General features: G+C 41.7%; 1 protein-coding gene across 1 annotated transcript in view; it reads right to left on the minus strand.

Moving 5' to 3' along the window:
* LOC138784112 (fibrocystin-L-like) overlaps positions 1 to 26,388 on the minus strand; it is a 71,877-nt gene that overhangs the window by 27,433 nt on the left and 18,056 nt on the right. Inside the window, exons 2-6 of the mRNA XM_069959628.1 lie at positions 24,801 to 24,881; positions 21,669 to 21,813; positions 8,793 to 8,910; positions 7,898 to 7,955; positions 4,225 to 4,315 (exon numbers count right to left, since the gene is read on the minus strand). Coding sequence (XP_069815729.1) covers positions 4,225 to 4,315; positions 7,898 to 7,955; positions 8,793 to 8,910; positions 21,669 to 21,813; positions 24,801 to 24,881 — 493 coding nt within the window. The remainder of the gene's footprint in view (positions 1 to 4,224; positions 4,316 to 7,897; positions 7,956 to 8,792; positions 8,911 to 21,668; positions 21,814 to 24,800; positions 24,882 to 26,388) is intronic.

Consider the following 26,388-nt stretch of genomic DNA (forward strand, 5'->3'; position numbering starts at 1 on the left):
CTATAATGTATGAGCTGATCAAAGAATCCTGTGTACTTGGTGAACTCCCCCCATCAATGTATGAAGCCTCGTTATTAAATACTGACGCCCACATTTTTGTTAAAGTAATTGTCCAAAGGCTTAAAGATCTAAAGGTCGTATTGGTGAGTGAAGACCAGAGGGGATTTATAGCACGTAGATCAGTATTCTCCAATATAGAGGAGACATTTGCTAATAATCAGATGACCGGGGGGGACACCTTGTCGATGGATGCTGTTAAAGCTTTTGACAGGGTGGAGTGGGGTTTCCTGTGTGAGGCCCTTAGGGCGTTTGGTTTGGGGAAGGGAATCTGCTGATATATAAAAATGTTGTATTTAAAACCTGTAGAGAGCATACTGGTGAACGGAGTAGTTTTGGAAGCGTTTAGCCTAAATAGAGGCACTAGACAAGGCTGTCCTCTTTCGCCAGTTTTGTTCGCTCTCTACATTGAACCCCTTTCTCAATTATTAAAAAAAGATCAACGGATAGAGGGTTTTGGGCTAAAAGGTAGGGACAGCAAAGTGATTATGTATGCTGATGACGTATTGATATTCATCCGAGATCCAGGTATGGGCTTGCCAGCCGTGATAGAACAACTTACATTATTTGGCTCCTATTCGGGGTTTCAGATTAACTGGACCAAATCAACGTTGTTAGAGCTTGATCATCCCCAAATGGAACCTGTGGAGAATTTAGTGCTCTAGAGAAAGGTGGATTTCATTGAATATTTGGGGGTAAAAGTATCTTAAAGTGTTGTTAGGTAAATTGATCTGGGGAGGAAAGAGGTGTAGGCTTAGGTACCACACCTTTACTCTTCCATCGGACTTGGGGGGTTGGTCTTTGCTGGATTACCGTTTTTTTTTAATGTATAAAATTCTTCAGATGCAAACGATAATGCACAGTGGAGAGAAGTTTTTTTTTTGCGATTGAAAACCTGAACTACCAATCGCTGTATGAATTCTTGGACTCTCATAGGTGGTCTCTTCCCATATATAATGAATGGAAGATGGTGCGAATGTGGGGGAAAGTGTGGGGGAAAATTAAGAAATTTTTGGGTATTATAGGGTACACATCTTATACACCCTTGTGGGAGAATTTATAGTTGACACAATTGGATAAGGTTAGTGATCATGTCTTCTGGTATACTCACGGAATCACGCGGGTGGAGCATATACTTAGGGTTGAAGACTTGAAGACTTTTGAGGAAATTAAGTCAGAATTTGCATTACACGAATCTCACTGGTTAAGATTTAGACAATTATTTCACGCAATGAGAGCCCAGATGGGTGGAAACAGGGTTAAGTTTAAAATTTTTTGTTTTATGGAGACAGTAGAGGAGATGCTAAAAAGAAAATATACACGATTTTCACAGAAAATTTTTACACAGACTGGTTTATAAGTAGTAAGAAAAAAATAGAATGGGAAGAAGATGTGAGAGAGGTGACAGAAGAAGAGTGGGATAACATCCTGGGTAATGTTAGGAAGTGCAGTTTGAATAAAATATGTACAATAGTAGTGAAGGAAAAAAGTGATTTGCTCACCATATAGCCGCCAACTTCGGGTTACGAAACCCACTGTGCTCCAATTATAAGGAGCAATATACTCACAGAGTCGATATGACTTGAATCTTTTTTATTTTCTTCTCTTTAAAGTTAATGCAGCAAAAAGTTAACATGCTCACAGCTGATGTTACTCTCAGACTCGGACGCCCAAGTACGTCCTCCTCGCGAGGAGGACGTACTTGGGCGTCCGAGTCTGAGAGTAACATCAGCTGTGAGCATGTTAACTTTTTGCTGCATTAACTTTAAAGAGAAGAAAATAAAAAAGATTCAAGTCATATCGACTCTGTGAGTATATTGCTCCTTATAATTGGAGCACAGTGGGTTTCGTAACCCGAAGTTGGCGGCTATATGGTGAGCAAATCACTTTTTTCCTTCACTACTATTGTACATATTGGATGTTTTGTCCGGACTGGTGGAGCTCGGAAGTGTGGAGGGTGCTCATAAGCATTATAGTGTGCGTTATCTCTTGTTACACAGTTTGAATAAAAACCACCAATTGGTACAGTTTAAAATCCTACACTGTCTACATTACCACCTGACCTTTCTACGTAAAGTTGGTGCTAGAGCTGACGATATATGCCCCAAATGCGGTCAGGCCGGTGCAAACTATATCTAGATGTTATGGAGGTGTAATGTAGTACAGGGATTCTGGAGGAGGGTCATTGATTGTATGGTTGAGAAAATGGAGATTGTGGTACCGTACTGTGCAAAATATATTATCCTTGGCTGTTCGGTTGGTATAGTAATCCACCAGACCTTTGTACTTAAAGCTTTGCTTTTAGCAAAAATAATAATCCTTAGAGCCTGGCTAGACCCTACTCCCCCAGGATTCGAACGTTGGTTAAATCTCATGGGGAAAATACAGAGGTACGAAAAAATACTGGCAGGGGTAAGGGACAATCCTAGGGAAAAAAAAAACCTGAAAACCTGGGGCAAATAGCTTGAGGGTTAAGGGGTTGCGGCTTTTTTTTTTTTTTCCTGTCGCTCTCTTTTTTTTTTTTTTTTCTGTCGCTTTCTTCTCAGAGTAAGTAGTAACTGTAGTAGTAGTAAGTGAGTGATAGGTAACAGAAGGTGGTTATTGATGGAACATAATTAGATTGGGTCACAGTTAAATTGGGTGCTACAGGGGTCAATATTGGGTTAACTTCTTTTTAATATGTTTATTAATGAAGTGGCAAATGAGGTTTAATGTGGATAAATGTAAAGTTATGCACTTGAACCATAGAAATAAGTACAGTTATGTGCTAAATAATAAAACAGATTAAAATTTGGGGTATTGGACAGTAAACTCCAAGGCTTCCAAGGCTAATAAAATCACAAAATGGCCGAGATGCTAACTTACTTTTGCCTCTTTATAAATCATTGGTCAGACCACATATGGAATACTGTGTACAGTTTTGGGCACCGGTATATAAGGAGGACACAACTGAACTGGAGTGGGTGCAAAGAAGGGTGACCAAGGTCATTAGGGGAATGGGTGGGTTACAGGACCAAGACAAGTTTCCAAGCTTGAGGATATTTATTTTATTTTTTTTTTTTTAAGTCATCTTAGGGGTGATCTGACCCCAATGTAAAATATATGAATGTATAGTACAGAGATCTTTCTAGTGATTAAACTAGACTTCAAAGGCAGCCAGTTGATAAGCTGATTGCTGAGCCAATGAAGCGATTCGCTTCATTTGTACTGTAAATTTGCTCAACTATACTAGTGATCTTTTTACACCTAGGTCTGTAACCTTGACAAGGGGGCACTCCTACGTCTAGAGCAGGGGTCTCAAACTCAATTTACCCGGGGGCCGCTGGAGGTAGAGTCTGGGTGAGGCTGGGCCGCATCAGGTTTTCCACAAGAAAAGCTCTTACAAAAACATTCCAATGTCATCAAATGTTTTTATCTTTTCATCTGTTAAAACCACATATAGTTGCTGACTAGAGAAATGTAACTATTATTATTCAGATTCAAATGTCTTTATTGACAGTTCCTTAACATTTAACTTTCTGAACATGAATGGAACACACACACACACTGCCTGACCCCCACCCCACCCACACATACAGGTACACTGCCTGACCCCCCCCCCCCCCCACACACACACACTGCCTGACGCCCACCCCACGCACACACCGCCGCACTTACAGTAAAATTACCATTGAGGTGGGGGCCGCAAACTAGTGTCCCGAGGGCCGCAGTTGGCCCGCGGGCCGCGAGTTTGAGACCCCTGGTCTAGAGGAAAGAGGTTTTCACCATCAGCACAGATGCCGATTCTTTACTGTAAGAGCAGTGAGACTGTGGAACTATCTGCCACAGGATCTTATGGCTGATTCTGGGAGGCCTAGTGCTTTTCTTGAAATAAAAAAAAAAAGTTATGTGTACTAGATTACATGCAATAGGCCGGTGACCCAGGGATTTATTCTGATTGCTATTTTGGAGTCGGGAATTAATTTTTCTCCCTTTGATGGGGCAATTGGCCTCTGCCTCATGATGGTTTCTGCCTTCCTCTGGATCAACACTGTAGGGTGAAGGGTTGAACTCTTTTCTCAACCCTATTATCTATGTAACTTTAATTTATAATATCCAGGTTATTTAGAAGTAACATAGCTTAATACATTCTATTTGCAAAATTTGGGAAACCAGTAAATGACATACCTGAGAACTTTGACATTATTTCCATTAGAACTTATTGCATTACTGCCATAGGCATCAGTGAAGATTGTGCCAGTAATTGTGATCAAAGAACCTGAAAAGTGAAATAAATAGCAAATACAGACATTGTGAAACTAATCACAAGGAAATAAAAATTTATTTCATGAGATTTTGTTAGAAAAGCTGCTTATGTTCTTCTACATAGAGGGTGTTATCAAGTTAGGATAACTCATTCAACCTGTCACATCCTGATCATCTATATAGCTGACGGACCACTGTATAGATATCAATAAAAGTGTTTAGAACATATCTAACTTGCCTGGGGCTGGCTTTATGTTAATAAAAAAGCACCTTTTTTAAGCCATCGATGAAAAGTGTCAAGGGGGTGGGGCCAGGGTTTCCCTGGGCCCTAGCAGAGGTACAGTATGCCTCACTGTACTGATTATGCAAGGACATATAGCACAGAGAGGCATAGCTGTGCTAGGGCAAAGGGATTTACAAATACAGTAATACCTCTGTCCTCAATCTCAATTAGTTCCGGAAGGCAGTTTGAGAACGGAGCAGTGTCTTCCCATATAAAATAATGTAAATATATTAAATTGGTTCCAGCATCCACCGATTATTACATTGTATAGTGCCCAGTTTAATCACTGCAGTACAGTACAGAACAGCACTATACTGTACAGTACATTATACACAAGAAATGTTCAACAAAACCAGCAAGCATAGTACAGTAGTCACCAACTCCTCACTCATTCATTACTGTATAGTGCCCCCCCATCCCAGCACTAACGGATGGGAGATGGTTGGGCAGTGACTGTACTACTACTGTACTGTACTGTATATGCACTCCAGCAGTCTTATACAGTAAAGGTTCCGGGAGGAAAAAGAGCGCTGCACCTCACACCTATGGCTGACACTAGTGCCTCTTGGCTGCATAAAAAACATCAGAATTTTGTGTGTGAATTGATCAAGTCACACTGCCCCATGTACCGCGTGCAGGTATCTGATACACATGGGTCCCTACACTAAGTCCACACTGTGTCGGTCAGTGGCCACCACCCCCGCAGGCATGCATGAGCAGGGAAGGGGGGCCATGGAACGGCCCTGCAACCCCCATGCCACAGGACCAGACCCAAAAATGCCCCCCCCAGAATAACTCCCAGCCAGCACAACCGGCGGAGGAAGCTGCCCCCAAACAGCACAAGTCTGGATAAGGTATTTCGTTCACCATTGCTACTGCAGATAGAATGGGACAAACAGGAGGGATAAAAGCACATTCACTCAGGTGTCTCCTGCTAATTGCGGTCATGTGGGTCTTACCAAGAGGAGTGCAAAAACACTGAGAAAAGAGGGAAACAAAATATGGTTCAGGGAAGAAACACAGTGTGGACTTAGTGTAGGGACCCATGTGTATCAGATACCTGCACGCAGTACATGGGGCAGTGTGGCTTGATCAATTCATACACAAAATTCTGATGTTTTTTATGCAGCCGAGAGGCACTAGTGTCAGCCATAGGTGTGAGGTGCAGCGCTCTTTTTCTTCCCTGAACCTTATACAGTAAAGGATGGGAGATGGTGCACTGCCTGTACTACTACTGTACTGTATATGCACTCCAGCAGTCTTATACAGTACAGGATGGGAGATGGCGGGGCACTGACTGCACTACTACTGTACTGTGTATGCACTCCAGCAGTCTTATACAGTGCTGTACTGTACATGAAGCCTCACCAGTGCTAAACTCACCATGTACAACCCCTCAGCCACGCTCACAAAAACGATTATATACAGAGTAAAGTTCGAATTCCGAACAGTTCAAAATTAGAAACGTTTGAACACCGAGGTATTACTGTACTTCAAGACTGGATTCCAAAAAATGTGTTTGAGAACCGAGAAAGTGTTTGAAACTTTCCTTGAAAATGCTGTTTGAGAACTGAATTGTTTGAGTTCAGAGCAGTTTGAGAACTGAGGTACGAATGTATTATCTAAGCAGGTTTTATTAAGACAAATGGATTTTCTAGGTAATTTAGTCAGAGTAGAAGAAGAATTGCAATTAAATGGATTTTCCCACAAAAGACACTGCAAATAGGGGTTGAGTAACTGAAGTGCAGCCGCTAGTGTGGTGTCCCACCATAGGTGTTTACATTGGTTACACCCTTCGAAAAAGCCTGTACTTATTGTGTAAAGGTGGTGATGAAGGTAATGATAGAGTTTTGCCACTAGATGTTGTATGTATTCAGATGCTGCATGGCTGAAGTGTATAATGGGGAGAGGACAAGTCAGACAACCTCAACCTATGCCGTGGACTAGGAGAGTCACAGAGAAGGACAATATCCACAGACAGCGGTAAGCTATGAACTGATCCGGATAGGGCAAAGTTGCTAATGCCTATAAACTCGCAGTGCGGTTGTGAGCAGGGAACCCTCAGCATTCTGCTCATCCCAGGTAACAAGGTCTGGGGCCTGTGTCACCCTCTAAAACGGGTCCCCCAAATCAAGTGGGCATAAGGTGGTGCAAAGACCCAAAGGTCAATACAAGGGCACAGGTATTCTCTTCTTCTTCTTCGTATTCTTCTACTTCATCCTCTAATATCCCGACAGAGCACAGTACTGTACTACTTGGGTTGAGACATCCTCCTCTCTGCTACTCTGATTCTTTGTATCTCTCAACACTCTCCACTACATTCCTATTGCAGATCTGGTTGCTATATTGTCAAGTGTTCGTCTACAAATATTATCAATTGTATTTTCAAGTGCTTTATTAAGGGAAACATATACTGTCAAGGCAAAGCTGTATATCTTGCTGCACACAAGTACCTTTCAAGTAAAAGCTAGTTTATTTATGGTAAAAAGACTCTGTGATTCTTCATCCTACACTGAAACAGCATACACCGCAACCTTGGGACACTTCCCCTTTCTGTGGGTGGCAGTTCCGATAGTCCAGGAGGGTCACTACACCTCTCTGGCTATTTTTGACTACATTAACCCAAGGGACCCAGTAGCAGCCCAGCAGGACACTGACCACAGGGTACAAAGGTACGACCGCCCTTCTAAAATAAAAGCAGGAGTGCATGCACACCTGTATGCCTACCCGGCACTGGCGTCACAAGATAACATCTTAAGGTCCAGTTGTATCTTGGCCAACCACCACGAGAGTAGCGTCACACAGTACCATCTAACACAAGACTGGCCAATCCTCTGACACAACATCACCGAGGGTTACACCACACAAGGACCTCAGCTTTTCAAAGAAATTAGGCTCCCATGTCTCCTCATGTTGAATGGAGTCAGATATGCATTGTACTCTCCTTCTGCCATTTCCTTATGGCCCAAAGAGTTCAATAGAGTAGCAGTGTACATGTCCGACAATGACTCCACTAAAACTAAACACTGGAGACACTGGATTCCTGCGCTGGTGATCTATGGTTGTTTCCCCACACACTGTTTCCCAATCCTGCAGGTAGAGAATGAGTCTCTCTCAACGTAAAACCCCTTTAGTTGGTTTGGTGTTATAAAAGGGTCAAAATTCACCATTTCTGACATTTAGGCCTTGTTTTCACAGTTTTTAACAGTTTATGAAAAACAGGGATGCATCCTAAATGATATAAAAAAGGAAACCACTTGAACATGTGAACAATCTGAATACGCTGTACAGTGATTTTGTTGTCATAAATACCTGGACGTCCAGACAATGGTGTTATACTGCTAATCCTTGGAGTGTAGCTCATTGATGCCTGAAATAAGACAACATAAATTATATATATATATACACACATGCACACACACACACACACACACATATATATATATATATATACATATATATATATATATATATATATATACTGTATATATGTATATATATATATATATATATATATATATATATATATATATATATATATATCAGGGTTAAATTATGATCATGGTAATTATTTACAGCCGGCACTATTTACTGCCGAAAGTGTAAATAACATTTCAGGTGAGTATGTTTATGAGGAACAGGACTATATCTGGCCATCACTAGTTTATTCCATTATAGCCCCCCCCCCCCCACACACACACACACTAACGCAAAGTCCATCCCTGTGTAGTGTCCCAACACAAATGTGCCGCAAAGTCTTACTGCACCTGGGTAAAGTAACTCACTCATTTTCACACAGAAGGGCATGGAGTAGATTGTGTTTTGTGTTTTCACCACTAGATGTCGCTGTATTATTTATTGTTTATCTCTTCTCTCTTATTTACACACAGCCCCACCGATCACACACTAGCTAAGGTACCCCTATAAAATGCAGATAGTTCCTGGTGGGAGGCTCTTTTGTCAGTAGAAGTAGAGAGAGAAAGACATAGAGAGCATAATTGCTTCTGCAGTGAAGCCAGGGCCTCTCATAGACCAGGACCTTTGTCAAGAACCAAAAGATACTTATTCTTTTTATGACAGTTACTACCGCTAGTATGCAGTGCTAGAAACTTAGGAGGGAGAGAGAGACGTCCTCTGAGGAAACCTTATCCATGCCAGGGATACCTTTTACAAGACATAGGGAAGTAACCTGGAGCTAGGTACTGACCCCAGTAGGACAAATAGCATTAAGAAAGCTAAAATATCCTACTGTAATGCAAGGCTCTTCTGGGAAGTCTTGGAAAGTCTGTTCAACCCAGCGCAGGGTCGTGGGACCTCGTACTAACCTATTAGGACGGGAAGCCGACAATGTAGGGCAAAAGGTGGTCAGATAAGAATCTATACGTTAGTACGAGTATCTTCTTCTTCTACTTATGTTCTCCACTGCGCTATCCCGACAACTCTTACAACTATTACAACTCTTACTACTACCTCCTGCCTGCACCTGCAGTTACAAAAGTGTACTAAACGTGTATTGCACTGAAGTTCTTATTGTTAAACCAAGTTACCCTGGTTAAGATATTGAATTCTGTTCTATTTTGTCGCACCTGCATCTATACACCTGTTCACACTTGGGTTATCAAAACCTCAAGCGCAGTGCTCGTTTGTATGGAGGTGGGTTCCAACAACACTCCTGGCCACAGTGACAAGTACCTTACACCGAAGCAGCAGCCACAACACCGCAAAGCTCCCCTGGCATACGGCTCCTGTGCCTGCTTTTACTCTACAGTGTGGATGCAGACTCGCCTCTGTGTTGTCTCCTATACACTATATAAACGTTAGGAACAACATCCTACAATCCTATCTCACTGTAGGAAACCTTCAGAAGTTCCCACACCAGCAATGAACAGTCTAATATGTTAATCAAGTGTCTTCAATGGCCAGAAAGTCTGCACATTGCACAGGCTGTTACTCTCACTCATCCCCCTCAGCCCCTCCCCCCACTATAGACTCTAAGGGTGGGTTCATACTGAGGAATTCTCGCGGATAATGTCTGCGGAATTCTGCTGTCTGTCCGCGCGCACAGACATGTCACTTCTTTCGGCGGATAGCAGAATACGCTGGCCCATAGAATGGTGTCTATGGAGCCGGCGGAAAGGCGCGCGGACGTGCTTGCAGACAGACAGCGGAATTCCGCGGACATTATCCGCGAGAATTCCTCAGTATGAACCCACCCTAATGGGCATTGCAAACCCGTCTTCACTCTGCTTCTCGATGCTGTAGATAGCTTTTCTCTTGATAGCAAATAAAAAGCTGCCTTGTGAGTACAGAAGGAAGCTCTTTTGCCTTATAAAATCTATTATAGACTGTCTTATAATCGCTTGTGCTATTGATTTCTGCAAAGTTGTTTGAAATTTCAGTTAGGGTCAATTCACACTACGGAATTTCAAGAGGAGTCCTTGAGCGGACAGCACAGTGCGTGTGAGACATCCTATTCCATCAATGGGACAGGAGGAACTTCAAGCGGGGTCCGTGGTGCAGACTCCTTTTGAAATTCAGTGCAAATTCAGTATTTTAATCAAGTATCCTTCCCATCTCCGGTCTCCTTAATTCCAAATTATTCAGCTAACCTGTGAACAGCAGAGGTTCTGTGATTTAAAGAGGAATTGACCATCTCTCTCAAGCTAATGCACCTTGTTAATGAGAATTGTATTGTACTTGAAAAATTGTTAAGTAATGTAACAATTTTCCCCAGACTCTTTGTGCATCATGTCCACCTCCAACGCACTGTGAGAAGGGGATTACTGATTTTTTGTTAAATAGATTTGACTATAAGGCTAGGTTCACACTATGTAACTGTGCGGCTGTATTTGCGGCTGTAATTGTGCGGCGGTATTTTTGGTGGTTCATGCGTACGCTGGAAAGTATACGATATACGGCTGCACAGTGCACACTATGTATGAATCTACGGCCCTATCGTAAACGGACCCGTAAAAAATGAACAAGACCATTGTTTGCGGCTGGACATGCGGCCGTGGATTGACAGGCGGTCCGTACGGAGTACTTCAAAAATAGCTGGCAATGATGCCGAATGCCGATGCCTCTAATAGTTAATATATTAAATTAATAAAACACATTTTCTTTGTAATAAAGTCCCTTTCGTTGTTCAATAATTTAATTCTAACGAATCCATCATAGTGCAATTAAATATACTGTTAAAATAAATATATATATATAAATAAATGTATATTTATATATATATTTATTTTTTGACAGTATATTTAATTGAACAATGATGGATTGAAAAACCAAACGACAGCAGCCTGGTAACACCAGGGTGGGAAGAGCCATTGGTTTAGGCCCTCCCCAGCCTAAATCTTACCAGCCTGCTGCCGCCCGGTCCAGGAGCGCCAATTTTGACGCTCCGGGACCACTGGCACCCGGCTCTTCCCAGTACCCCTGGTGGCATTGGGTACTGGGGTAATAATAGGGGTTTAGTGTTAGCCATTTTATACCGGCTAACACTAGGCCCTGACTTAGTAATGGATTCCGTCTATTAGACGGCTTCCACTACTAAGTCTATAAAGTAAAGAAATAAAGACAAGACACAAGTTAAACATTTTTTTTATTCAAATAAAAACACCCCCACACCCCTCATTGACCATTTTATTAAAAAAAAAACAACAAACAACCGCTGGTTATCGACGTAGTCCACGGAATCCGACGTAATCCCCAGGATACCGATATCTGAAAAACAAAAAGGGAGAAACACACAAAAAACACACAAACAGGAGCACAACACCCATCATTGTGAGCGGTGTTGTGCTCCTTACAGTATGCAGCATCTTTACAGATCGCTGCTTCCAGTCTGGCCCCCAAGGGGTTAAGGGAGGATGTATTGTATCCCCCTTAACCGCTTGGGGGCCAGACTGATGTCAGACTGCACCCATCCCAGCAAGGAAGGGGTTAAGTGACCCCCCTTCCTTGCTGGGAGGGGTGCAGTGCTGGGGAGGGGGTGGGGAGAGCTCTATACTCACCCCGATGTGTCCTCTTCGCTAGTCTGCAGCACAATGAAGTCACTGTGCTGCGGACCCGCTAATTATATGTGCGCTCAGCTGATTGGCTAATCGGCTGAGCGCACATATAATTCTAAATGTTTCTTCTAATAATGCTATTGTGATAACATAATTAGAAGAAACATTTGATGTTTTAATTACAGTAAAGTGATGATTAGTACAGAATGCTCTTTTGCCGGCAATATGAATTAACGGCTTACTGGAGCTTCCTGTACTAATTATTATTTAATTAATAAAACACATTTTCATTGAAATAAAATCAGTTTCGTTGTTCAATAATTTAATTCTAACGAATCCATCATTGTGCAATTCAATATACTGTCAAAAAATAAATATATATATATAAATATACATTTATTTATATATATTTATTTTAACAGTATATTTAATTGCAAAATGATGGATTCGTTAGAATTAAATTATTGAACAACGAAAGGGACTTTATTAGAAAGAAAATGTGTTTTATTAATTCAATATATTAAACATGAGAGGCATCGGCATTGGCATACTGCAGAGGATCGCAAACCCCGGTAATAGCAATTCATGTAAACTGTTTCCCTGCTTTCCCAGATGCATCCAGAGGTGTTTGCATCACTTTCTTAAGATTTTATTTGTTATTTTTAGTTGAACCAGATTTCCAAGTAAATGACCGTATGTTTTCAGCCGCACGTTTTTTTTTTCCCACGGCCGTAGTTTCATCCGCACATTTACAGCCGCATAAAAAATACAGCCGCACAGTTACATAGTGTGAACCTAGCCTAAGAGTGCTAGCTTACCATTGCAACATCTGCTAGCCTGCACTGCACTCCCATAGTATCTCAGGGATTTGTGTGTCAGGCACTCTGGTTTGTTATTTTATCTTTGCATATGGCAGTCCATGTGGTTGGGGCCACCCTGTTAAAGGGGTTATCCAGCACTACAAAAACATGGCCACTTTTCCCCTACACTTGTCACAAAATTTCAAACTTATTTGCAAACCACACCTGAACTGGAGACAAGAGAGGGGGAAAAGTGGCCATGTTTTTGTAGCGCTTGATAACCCCGTTAAATGGAATCAGCCCCACTCTTGTCTCTATCTTGGGCGGGATTTTGCTGCTCAGTTTCATTGAAGTGAATGGAGCTTAATTGCAAACTTCACCTGAACTGGAGACAAGAGTGGTGCTGTCTCTGAAAGAATGTGGTCATATTTTTGTAGCACTGGATAACCCCTTAAAGGAGGTGGGGAACCCCATAAGGGATTGCGAATACCACAACCAATACGCTTTTGTTACATCAAGGGAGTTAAACAATTGGAATTAAAGTTAGCACTGATCATGGCCATTGCCAGCAGGTCCAACTTATAAGGGCCAAAAGCCCAAATCACAGCCAAACAAACAACCAAAAGCCAGCAGGTGTCAGCTGTAGCGCCTGAACCTGCTATATACTTTTAAACCAAAAGTATGATGTATATTATGTCTGTATGCTGATGACTGAACTGTATAGAACAGTATTGATGTGTGCAGGAGTGAATAGAGTTGCCTGAACTGGATATCGTTAAAAGCTAAAAAGAACTGATGTCAGTACTCTGTAATTAATAGTATATGTGTATATTGATTCTATATTGCAGAAAATATTAAAAATAAAGTTTTTACGTACCAGAAATCCACACCCCCACCAATAGTACCAGTATCCATTACAGATGTTGCTAGGGTCCACAGGAACACCGTCAACGCTTACTCTTAATGTGTAAGAACCTTCCAGCATGGGCCTGCAACATAGAAATTTTTTTTTTTTTTTTTTTATTCAATAACCCCGTTCTTACATATTGAGAAGACCTTCAGGGCTTCATATTAAAATCCCTTTAGAAGTGATGAGCAGACCCATGGATATTCAAGTTCAACTGCTTCTTTTGAACGGAGTAAAAAAAAAAAAAATATGATGTGGAATTTTACTCGAACTTTTGCATGAACCCGAACCCCATTGAGTTCATGGCTGTAGTGGGTGTAAAATGGGTGTAGAATGGGCTAAGGGCTGGAAATGCAACCATAATGGAGGTAGTAACAAGGCAATTGCCCTGACAATAGCTGTATAGGGAAAGAATATAAAATTATAAGATAAAATAAATAGAAAATAAATTAATAAATAAATCAAATTACATTGACCTTTTCCCGCAGAAGGACGTACCTCTCTCTGCAGCCAAGGACTGCTGTTACTAGCGGATGCGGCCGATCGCTGCACCCGCAAATTATGACAGTTAAATGCAGCCGTCAAAAATTACAGCTGCATTTAAAAGCCCTCCCTAGCCAATCTACCTGGAATCTAGTGGCTGTAATCCCCCCCCCCCCCTCACACACACACACAATGCGATCATGGAGGGGCAATCCGTTGTACTGGCCAGGCCGGGACTCGGCATCGGAATGACACAGATCCCGACTCGGCAATCTATGTATCCAGAGTAATAGAGCACTGATCTAATGGATCAGTGCTCTATTATATACACAGCATTAATCTCAATGGCGCCGTCCCCGACTCGGCACTCGTTTACTGCTGGCTGCAGCAGCCGGAAGTAAACGAGTGCCTATCTCATGGATCTCTGCAGCATATCTATGCTGCAGAGATCTCAATGAGAGATCAAAGCACTTATACTAGAAGTCCCCCAGGGGGGCTTCTAGTATAAGTGTAAAAGTAAAAAAAAAAGTGTTGTTAATAGTAAAAAGCCCCCTCCCCTAATAAAAGTCTGAATCACCCCCCTTTTCCCAGGTTATAAATAAAAGTAAATAAATAAATACATAAACAAACATGTTTGCTATCGCCGCGTGCGTAATCGCCCGAACTATTAATTAATCACATTCCTGATCTCGCACGGTAAATGGCGTCAGCGCAAAAAAATCCCAAAGTGCAAAATTGCGCATTTTTGGTCGCATCAAATCCAGAAAAATTGTAATAAAAAGCGATCAAAAAGTCGTATATGCGCAATCAAGGTACCAATAGAAAGAACACATCATGGCGCAAAAAATGACACCTCGCACAGCCCCATAGACCAAAGGATAAAAGCGCTATAAGCCTGGGAATGGAGCGATTTTAAGTGTTGTATATTTGTTGACAATGGTTTAAATTTTTTACAGGCCATCCGATACAATATAAGTTATACATGTTACATATCGTTTTAATCGTAACGACTTGAGGAACATATATAACAAGTCAGTTTTACCCCACGGCGAATGGCGTAAAAACACATTTCCCCCAAATAAACAAAATGCGTTTTTTTTTTCAATTTCACCACACTTTGAATTTTTTTCTGGTTTCGCAGTGTACTTTATGGAAAAATTCAGCCTGTCATTGCAAAGTACAATTAGTGACGCAAAAAATAAGGGCTCATGTGGGTCTCTAGGTGGAAAAATGCAAGTGCTATGGCCTTTTATGCACAAGGAGGAAAAACCCGAAAACGCAAAAATCTAAATTTGCTCTGTCCTTAAAGGGTTAATGTATGTGGAGAAAAAAAGGTTTTATTATTAAAAATCCCTTCAACTAATAAAGGTTTAAATCATCTCCCTTTTCCCATTTTATAAAAATAAATAAATAAAACATGTTTGGTATCACCATGTGTGTAATTGCCCGCACTTTTAAATTATCACATTCCTGATCAGGCAGGTTCCAAAGTGTTAAAATGTTCTAAAGTGCAAAATTGCATATTTTTGTTCACATCAAATCCAGAAAAATTGTACCGATGGAAAGTACAGATCATTGCACAAAAAACACCTTACACAGCCCCATAGACCAAAAAATAAAAGCATTGTAATAATTATAATAGAGCAATTTTAAGCAATATTTAGGCTTTTTTTAAAGGTTTTAATTTTTTAAAAGCCATCAAATAAAATAAAAGTTAAGCAAGTTGCATATCATTTTAATCATAACAACTTGATGAACATAGATTACAAGTCAGTTTTACCATAGGGAGAATGGCATAAACACAAAACCATCTAAAAAAAAAAATATTGTGTTTTAGGGTACAAACCCACTTGACGTATTTGCTGCGTGAATCAGTCTTAAAAATAAGCAGGCAAAACGCAGGTTAGCTTTATACAATTGTTCTGCGTTAAAATACGCAATTGCGTATTTTTGAAGCGTGAAGCTTGTTGTTAGCAAAGCATCAGTTGTTAACAACCTGTGCGAAAAACGCATGTAGCTTCACGCTTCAAAAATATGCAATTGCGTATTTTAACGCAGAACAATTGTATAAAGCCAACCTGCGTTTTGCCTGCTTATTTTTAAGACTGATTCACGCAGCAAATACGTCAAGTGGGTTTGTACCCTTATATTCAATTTCACCATATATAAATTTTTTTTGGTTTCTCAGCATATTTTATACAAAAACTAAGTCTGTCAATGCAATGTACAATTAGTGGCGCAAACAATAAGGGCTCATATAGGTCTGTAGGTAAAAAAAAATGCAAGCACTATGGCCTTTTAAACACAAGGGAAAAAAAACGAAAATTAGCTCGGGAGTGAAGGGGTTAAAGGAATAAATAATTAATATTAAGGGTGCCTTCACACCTACCGTATCGCAGCAGAAAATCCGCTGCGGATCCGCAGCAGAAAAACCGCTGCGGATCCGCAGCAGATTTAACTAAATGAATGAACACAGCATCAAATCCGCACTTACAAATCTGCTGCGGATCCGCAGCGGATTTGACAGTGCGAATTTAATGCTGTGTTCATTCATTTAGTTAAATCTGCTGTGGATCTGCTGCGGATCCGCAGCGGATTTTCTACTGCGATACGGTAGGTGTGAAGGCACCCTGAAAGAGGATGCAGACGTCCAGGTAGAGAAGAAAGAGGAAGAGAAGATGGAGCTGGAAGGTAGAGGCCAAGGAGGAGGCAATAGCCAACACTGCAGATTTGAACATAAGCTCCTTAATCAGGCACTGGGACTGACAAGTCGTCTGGGGCAGGGCCGGCGTTAGGGGGGGGCAAGCAGGGCAAATGCCCAGGGCCCCCATCCCCCAGGGGCCCCCTACCGCAGTTCCAGTAGGAGAGCATCCTGCAGCGTCTGGCAGTGATCCCTGGCTGCTGCTATCAGGGGTCACGCAGAGGCTGCAGGACGCTGCTTGGTGTCTGCTCCGTGTGTGTGTGTAGCTCCCCCTCCCCCTCCAGCTCCTCTTACTGCACGTGACTTCCTCCTCTGGTGTGGAGCTGTCGGGACGATGGAGGAGAGGATGACAGCCTGCTGCATGGTACATGAGGGGGATTCACCACTACACCCAACATGCTAGACAGAGTAAGTATACTGTATATGTAGTGTGTAATGTGTATGAATGTAAGTGTATAATGGATGAATGTAGTGTGTGTTACATGTCATGTGTATAGTGTATGGACTGGATGGTTTGTATCTGTATAATGTGTTTTCATGGATGTGTGAGTGTATATATAGACATATATATATATATATATATATATATATATATATATATATATATTAGTGTGTGAGTTAGCACTGCTGACTCCCAAGTGTTGAGGTGAATGTACTGTGTATAGGAGCTGCAGCCATTCTCTGGCCTCATCAGTCCTATGTAATTGCTGCCGATGACCACTGAGGCCGCTGATTGGCTGCAGCTCCTATGTATATAAGGCAATACGGTGTATTTTATTGAGAAAAATAATAAGGTGGTATTCAGTCCTTAGGTGGTGGTCACTGTATGCTGGTAATATTGGTCTGTATATAGTGTATATATAGTCATTACTGCCATAGATTGACTGCCACATAATGACACTATATACAGACCAATATTACCGCCATACAGTGACCACCACATAATGACTCTATATATAGACCAATATTACCGCCATACAGTGACCACCACAAAATGACTATATACACTATATACAGACCAATAGTACAGCCATAGAGTGATCGCCACATAATATTGGTCTGGATACAGAGTCATTATGCAGTGGTCAATCTATGGCGGTAATATTGGTCTGTATATAGTGTGTATATAGAGTTATGTGGCGGTCACTCTATGGCGGTAATATTGGTCTGTATAAAGTGTCATTATGCAGTGGTCACTCTTTGGCATTAATATTGTTCTGTATATAGTGTATATATAGTCATTACTGCCATAGATTGACTACCACATAATGACACTATATACAGACCAATATTACCGCCATACAGTGACCACCACATAATGACTCTATATATACACTATATACAGACCAAAAGTACAGCCATAGAGTGACAGCCACATAATATTGGTCTGTATACAGGGTATAAAGAGTCATTCATTATACAGTGGAAAGTCTATAGCGGTAATATTGGTCTGTATATAATGTATATAGAGTCATGCGGTGGTCACTCTATGGCAGTAATATTGGTCTGTATATAGAGTCATTATGGGGCGGTCACTTTATGGTGGTAATATTGGTCTGTATATAGTGTATATATAGAGTCATTATGGGGCGGTCACTTTATGGTGGTAATATTGGCCTATATATAGTAAAGTTTTCTTCAATAACGGTATGGAGGTAATATTTGGTCCTGATTACTAGTGATTTTTTTATTTTATTTTTTTAAAGCAATTCATATAAATACTTCTTGTGTTTACACCACTAGCGGCAGTCCTGGCATGTAGCGGCAGTCCCAGAAGCTAGTGGCAGTCCTGGCATTTAGGGGCAGTCCTGACATGTAACGGCAGTCCCAGAATGTAGGGGCAGTCCTGACATGTAGTGGCAGTCCCGGCATGTAGCGGCAGTCCCGGCATGTAGCGGCAGTCCCAGAATGTAGCGGCAGTCCTGACATGTAGGGGCAGTCCCGGCATGTAGCGGCAGTCCCAGAATGTTTGGGCAGTCCTGACATGTAGGGGCAGTCCTGGCATATAGTGGCAGTCCTGACATGTAGGGGCAGTCCTGGCATATAGCGGCAGTCCCGGCATGTAACCTTCTGAACTGAGTAAGGGGCCTAATACATGGAGCGAAAATAGTCCGAATCAGGACGCTATCGCTCTGTGAGGACACTGGGGAACATGATCAGGTAGTATATATCACAGACAAGGCCTGAGGGCAGCGGGGAACGTGATCAGGTAGTATATATCTTTATTGTTTACTTTATACAGCAAGGATTGCACACACATCACTAATGATATACTGTATATATACACATAGGGGGAGATTTATCAAACATGGTGTAAAGTGAAACTGGCTCCATTGCCCCAAGCAACCAATCAGATTCCACCATTCATTACTCACATTCTAAGATGGTGGAATCTGATTGGTTGCTAGGGGCAACTGAGCCAATTCTTCTTTACACCAGTTTGATAAATCTCCTCCATAGCTTTTGCTGCATCATAGAAGAGCCATGTAGTAGGCTCTCTAAGCGAGCTCCATTCTACCAGATTGGCGCTCACTTCTGCAGAATATCAGGCCGTGTAATACGGCCTTAAAAGTGGCCGTACACTTCCAATAACTGCTGGCTGAACAATCCTTCAGCTAACAATTATCTGTCCCATCCGGTCCCGTCCTCCCCATACACAGAAATTTGGCACATCTGAGTGTTCCTGTGTTCTCTATGAGAGGGGAAAGCCATAGCCATACAGATCTGATGGCGGCTTATCTCTCTGAGAACAAAGAGGTTGGGCATTGATTTTCCATCAAGCTTGACCCCCTATGTCCACTGATATCATCTGTCAGAGGACTGTCCAGAGAGCCCCATACACCTTACGCTGATGGCCGAACCCACCAGGAGCAACAGGTACCACCAACAAAAGAGTAACATGTATGGGGACCTTAAATTGTTGCTAAAATATTTCAGCATTTGGGGCCCCACCTTCAACTTTGCCCAGGGCCACATCTAGTCTAAAACCGGCCCTGGTCTGGGGTCCTTGTATATTTATAGGAATGTCAGTTTGACCACGTTTGCTGTGGATAGGTGAACCTGCTTGTCGGTAATGACACCCTCTGTGGTCCTTAAAGGGGTACTCCGGTGTGGCGGGGCACTTTTTTGATGGGACCGGGGAGGGGGTGGCTGAGGAAAAAGACGTCCACTCACCTCCCCGGTTCCAGCGGCGGGTCCCATGTCAAGTCCGCTCAGTCCCTCCTTCACTGAATGGCTGAGCGGACCTGAGGTGTAGTGTCTCGGGCGGCGTCAGACACCAGGAAGCGTCCGGGAACCGGGCACCGGGGCGCCGCGATGGGGGACCCGCCGCTGGAACCGGGGAGGTGATTGGACGTTTTTTTCCTCAGCCATCCCCCCTCCCATCAAAAAATCCCCCCCCCCGCCGGAGTACCCCTTTAATACACATTTGCTACAGGGCAGGTCAGCACTTCCAAGGCCTAGAGGGCAGGCGCTGGCAACATGTCCAATTTGGAAACCCAGAAATTGAATAGGGAGAAGCCATCATTCAGCATCATGAGATGTGCTGATACATACTCATCCACTATGTACTTATTCTGCCTCGTGCTCAAACTTGCTATATCTGCCGAAGGTGTTGGTGCTTTTTGCACAGCGTGGGGAAAGGTGTTTCACACCATTGCCATGCTCTCACTTCCTTCTGAGGCCGTGCTGGTCCTCAGACTGCAGTAGCGACTTTCTCCTTGTCAGGTTTGTTGCTCCGATTCCTCTAAAGTACTCAATCAAGAGTCTCCACTGATGCCCCCAAAAAATTTAATTTAAATATGCAATATGTCATTGCCCCAACTAGCCAGAATCCTGCTCCACACTGACGAGGGGCAAGTACCCCCGAAAGGGAAAGAAAATCGTATGCTGGGCTGTATAGCTAGAGGTATAACCAGTAGGAAGAGGAGATTGTGATCCCACTGTATAGAGCTCTAGTGACGTCACATCTGGAATACTGTGTCCAGTTCTGGAGACCTCACCTAAAAAAGGACGTTGATAAAATAGAATGAGTCCAAAGAAGGGCTACAAAAATGGTGGAGAGTGTGAGGCATAAACCATATCAGGAAAGACTTAAGGATTTGAATCTGTATAGTCTGGGGGAAAGAAGGGAAAGGGGGATCATGATTAGAACCTTTAAGTATGTTACAGGACTAAATAAGGTTCAGGAGGGAAGTATTTTTAGTAAAAAACTGAGCTCAAGAACAAGAGGACACAGTGAGAGGTTAACTGGAGGAAAGATCAGAAGCAACGTGAGAAAATATTATTTTACTGAAAGAGTAGTAGATACCTTGAACAAACTTCCAGGAGAGGTGGTTGGTAAATCTACAATAAAAAAGTTTAAACATGCCTGGTGTATACATATATCTATCCTAAGATAATAAGAAGGGAAATACTAAAAGAGCAGACTAGATGGACCCAGTGGTCTTTTACTGCCAACAATCTTCTATGTTTCTAGTGTAATTTGAAATCACGAACTCTTCTGATAGAAGTAGTGCAGCCTCTGGCTTTGGGCTTTCACTTCAATTGATCATATGTCAGCATAAGGTATTAAAAATGTTGGTGCCGCCAAATACTGCTTGACTAGTATAAAGCTAATATCTATCCCCAACTTTGGTATTACATGGCCGACACACACTATAAACTAACACTGGATTGTACGTGTGGCGCTTTGCTTCCATCATGTGGAGATGTGTGGCTGACAATGACTTTTTATTAGCAAGTCAGAAGGAAGCGATCAGGTGATGAACAAGTGTTTGCTCATTCACTGGCTGACTGCTGGCCATAGTCCACTTCATGTAATAGGGCCTTAAAGTGGTACTCAGTGAAAAGCTTTTTCCCAGTAATTGAAACACATTACAAAGTTATATATATTTGCCAGCCTCCCTTTGTCAGATGACTCAGGTTGCTCAGCTCTGATTGGCTGAACAAGCTGTAAGCCATCTAACAGTTGTACAGTGTCAGTTAGACATCACAAGAGACAAGTGCATCATGGGAAACCTCAAACCAGGAAGTAAAGAAAAAATGAAGACACTAACTGGAGGTTTAGGGACCTGCAAACAGCAGGAAATTCAAACGGAAACAGACCTAGGAGGGATGGTAAATGTAAAAACTATGTTTGATTGATTGACTAAAGAGATCCAGATGCTTGGCACAGTACCTGGTGTAGCAGATGATCTGTGTGGCGTGACTGGAAACTTTCTCTACATCACACGGGAAGGAAAGGGTGGATGAAACAAACTGGACGCTGTTCCCCAGATTGCTATTTCCATCTCCGTAGTTGAACTGATTGGCATCTGCAAAACCTGAATAGTGCAGAAAGTTATAAGGATAACCATAGAGAAATTGTACTAATGTCAATGTATACTATGACATAAAATAACAAACACATATAGCGATATATAACATTGTAAGGGAAAGTGACTACATTTCTTCATATCATGGGTATGCTAAAGGTAAGCCTAAGGATTTTAGACTAAATCCAGATGAGAATGTATCCATATCCCTACCCTACAGGCCACTACACACCTTACAGAGCTCCCACTACTTGTGGCTTCAGGCAACAAACATTTTAAACACCTTTGTCTGTGCAGGGGATTTAGACCAATATGAAAAAATTAAACTTCTAACTGATATAAAGATGTATCAGAAATTAGTATAAGTTTTGGACACACAGTTTTAACCCCTTAGCGACCCATGACGTATCTGATACGTCATGGCGCCGCGGGGGGTGTTCAGAGCGGCGCTGATCCCGGCTGACACGTGCAGCCGGGCAGTGCCTCTGTTAAGCACTTCAATGCAGCTGTCAAACCTAACAGCTGCATTGAAGTGCTTTATGCACACTATCCCTGGTGTCTAGTGGGTCGGATCTCCCCCCCCGCGATGCGATCGCGGGGGGGAGATCCGTTCTTCTGGCCGTGCCGGGCCTCAGCGTCGGAATGACGCTGATCCCGACTCGGCAATAGATTGCTATGGCCTGCAGCAGGCCATAGCAATCTATGACCGATCTCATGGATCTTTGCTGTGTATATACACAGCATTGATCTCTATGAGAGATCATTGCTGTGTATATACAAGCCCCCCAGGGGGGCTTCTAGTCCATGTAAAAAAAAAAGTAAAAAAGTGTTTTTATTAATAAAAAATCCCCTCCCCTAATAAAAGTCCAAATCACCCCCCTTTTCCCATTTTATAAATATAAATTAATAAATAAATAAATAACCATATTTAGTATCGCCGCGCGCAAAATCGCCCGAACTATTAATTAATCACATTCCTGATCTCGCACGGTAAACGGCGTCAGCGCAAAAAAATTCCAAAGTGCAAAATTGCGCATTTTTGGTCGCATCAAATCCAGAAAAAATGTAATAAAAAACGATCAAAAAGTCGTGTATGTGCAATCAAGGTACCGATAGAAAGAACACATCATGGCGCAAAAACTGACACCTCACACAGCCCCGTAGACCAAAGGATAAAAGCGCTATAAGCCTGGGAATGGAGCGATTTTAAGGAACGTATATTTGTTAACAATGGTTTGAATTTTTTACAGGCCATCCGATACAATATAAGTTATACATGTTATATATCATAGTAATCGTAACGACTTGAGGAACATGCATAACAAGTCAGTTTTACCATAGGACGGACGGCGTAAATGCAAAACTCCCCGAAATCAAAACAAATTCGGTTTTTTTTCAATTTGACAGCGCAAATGATTTTTTTCCGGTTTCGCAGCATATGTTATGGAAAAACAATGCCTGTCATTGCAAAGTACAATTGGTTTCGCAAAAAATAAGCGCTCATATACGTCTCTAGGTGAAAAAATGCAAGCGCTATGGACTTTTAAACTTAAAATGGAATAAGCAAAAGCGCAAAAACGAAAATAGGCTTTGACCTTAAGGGGTTAAGGGTAGTCATTGACTTTAAAGGGAAACTAACAGCAGAGTCCGGGAAACAGTATGGCATTAATGAATCAGTAGCAAGAGCAAAACATGACCATACCAACAGGTTGATATGTGAGACCCTAGCGTTAACTTCCATTTAAAGAAGTAGTTCACAAAAAAATAATTATTGCCCCCCCCCCTCCCCGGTAGGCGCTGGCAGATATACTCACCACTTTGTTCTGGTCCCGCGGCACTGTTCAAATCCGTCACGCGCTCACATTCGCCTCTGCTGTGACTCCTCTTCTGTCTCCTGTGATTATACGATGGAACTCACACGCTTTAATGCATTCTCTATGGAAGCGCGTGACTTCTAACTTTCCATTACAGGACAGACAAGAGCAGTCAAAGCAGAGGTGGGAGTCGGGTCGTGACATCACCATGTTATCCAGGAAGTGACATCACCATTTTTACCAGGAAGTGAAGCCTTTATGCAGCAGTAAGTGCAGGAATAAAAAAGGTCTTTATAAGCATTTCCCGTAATAAGTGTATATTGGTTATTTGTATAACTTTGGGGGGGCAATACAATACCGGACTTTTCCTTTAATCAAGGAACTGGGGGAAGTATGGTTTGGACATGGCCCCGTTTCTCCTATAGTTTATACCAGTAGTCAAAGTTCTACTACTTTGGTTAAATCATGGTCAGTGTTTTACATTATATGTATATGCCCATAGTACATGGATAACATGCTGGTAAGTTTTCTTGTGGGTTAAGTGTTGGAAATAGACACTGTAAAGGATAGAAGATAAGCCCCTATTGGAAGGTCAGGGTTCTGGTCCAGTAGTTTTTTTTTTTGTATCCCATTAATCTACTGGAGGTTTTATATAATACTTGGCCTGTAAAAATGTATAAATAAAAAGTAACTGGTTATTTGAGAATTTTATATGGTTACTTAAGAGGAGATTTATCAAACATGGTGTAAAGGGAAACTGGCTCAGTTGCCCCTAACAACCAATCAGATTCCACTTTTCATTCCTCACAGACTCTTTGGAAAATGAAAGGTGGAATCTGATTGGTTGCTAGGGGCAACTGAGCCAGTTTCACTGTACACCAGTTTGATAAATCTCCCTCTGAGTGTGCATTTTCTATACAGGTTTTCTAGTTACTACATAGGAATTCATGTCTTCTACTGTAATTGCAATCTTGCAAAACTTGTTTTATGAGATTTTGTGGCAAGTGAGCAGCCTATGCATGTGCTTTGTAACCTAATGGGGAAGTGGGATTCATATCGGTGGTTATGAGACACTAAACCGTGGCTGCATAAAGATGTGCTGGGGGTTTAGCGTTCCAAAATATGATAGGTTCTCTTGAAATCTTCCCAGTATGGATAGTATGATTAGTATAGGACACCCACCACGTCCCCTGATTGTAACTCTTGTTCCTCCATTCACGCTGCCATAATATGGTGTAACCTGGGAGACTGTGACTTGTCCATCTGTAAAACAACAACAACAAAAAAAGAATTGACATGAAGACAGGTTTAGGTTCAACCATTTCAACGTCACTTTTTTTAAAAAAAAATCTTATTGAACAGGTCTCAACATATTTTTACTAGTGATGAGCGAATACTGTTCGATCAAATAGATATTCGATCGAATAGTAAGGTATTCGATCTTATCGATTATTATCGAATAGTTCGCCGAATATTCGATCAATATTCGATCAGCGTTCAAATCCCCTTTCTTTCCTGTTTTTTTAGCCAATCAACATGCAGGGAGGCTGCCACAGCCCCTTGGTGGACGTAGCATCACAAGAAAGAGAATAACAATAATTGGATGGCATAGTCACATGCCCCAATAACATATATACATGTGTTCGTCCAGTGCTACGTGCTGCTACATCATACATAAATACAAAGGGTAGTGCAAGCACTCTGCTCACAAAGTGCTTTGTGCTGCTGATACATGCTAGAGTGATAGATCTAAATAAAATTGTAGTATGTGTGTTCATCCAGTGCTACGTGCTGCTACGTCATACATAAATACACAGGGTGGTACAAGGAGGCTGCTGTGCTACTGTAAGGCACTCTGTTTACCAAGTGCTACTGTACGTGCTACATAATACAACCATCCAGCTGTACCTATAAAATATTCATACACCCTCTAATAACCAGGTAATTCACTTGTATAACATCAACTTGTGACTTTATTACCTGCGATTTTGGGGTGTTAGATGCTTCCCCTGCTGTCCCAGTCACATTCCAGTGGTGTTGGCATCATTTCCTGAGGTGTCATTGTGGACTTGGTGACCTCCAAGTGGTCGAATAGATGTTTTTCAATAAACGAATACTTGTTCCCATAGACTTTAATGGGATTGAATATTCAATCGAATAGTCGAATATTGGGGAGATATTCGAACGAATATCGAATATTCGAATATTTCACTATTTGCTCATCACTAATTTTTACCTTTTTTTAAATTTTAGATTCTACTGCAAATTTCACGCTGCAGGTTTAATGCTTGAAATTTCAGATAATAATAATAATAATAATAATAATAATAATAATAATAATAATAATATTTATTTGTATAGCGCCAACAGATTCCGCAGCGCTTTTTTTTCCATACATACAGTATCCGCAGATAAAATCTGCAGCCTGATAGGGGTTATTCAGGCTTAGAAAAATATGGCCACAAATTTTCCAGGGACAGCATTAGGGCAGTATTACCCGGGAATATTGTTTGAAAAATTGTTAGATCATTCAGATTTAAACGATAATTGTTTTGTGTAATAGCAGGCAATGATTAAACGACCAACGAGAATTTGTTGGTCGTTTGATAGAACTCGGACCTATTTTTATCGTTTGATCGTTCGCAAATCGTTTGCACATCGTTCGGTGTAACGACCAAACAACCGCAAAAACAAATCAAATCAAAAGTAACGATCATCGTTCCATGTAATTGGGCGAATGATTTCCGGTTGTTTGCCATAGTGGTCGTTT

Source organism: Dendropsophus ebraccatus, chromosome 2, assembly GCF_027789765.1.
Source record: "Dendropsophus ebraccatus isolate aDenEbr1 chromosome 2, aDenEbr1.pat, whole genome shotgun sequence".
Classification (NCBI taxonomy): domain Eukaryota; kingdom Metazoa; phylum Chordata; class Amphibia; order Anura; family Hylidae; genus Dendropsophus; species Dendropsophus ebraccatus.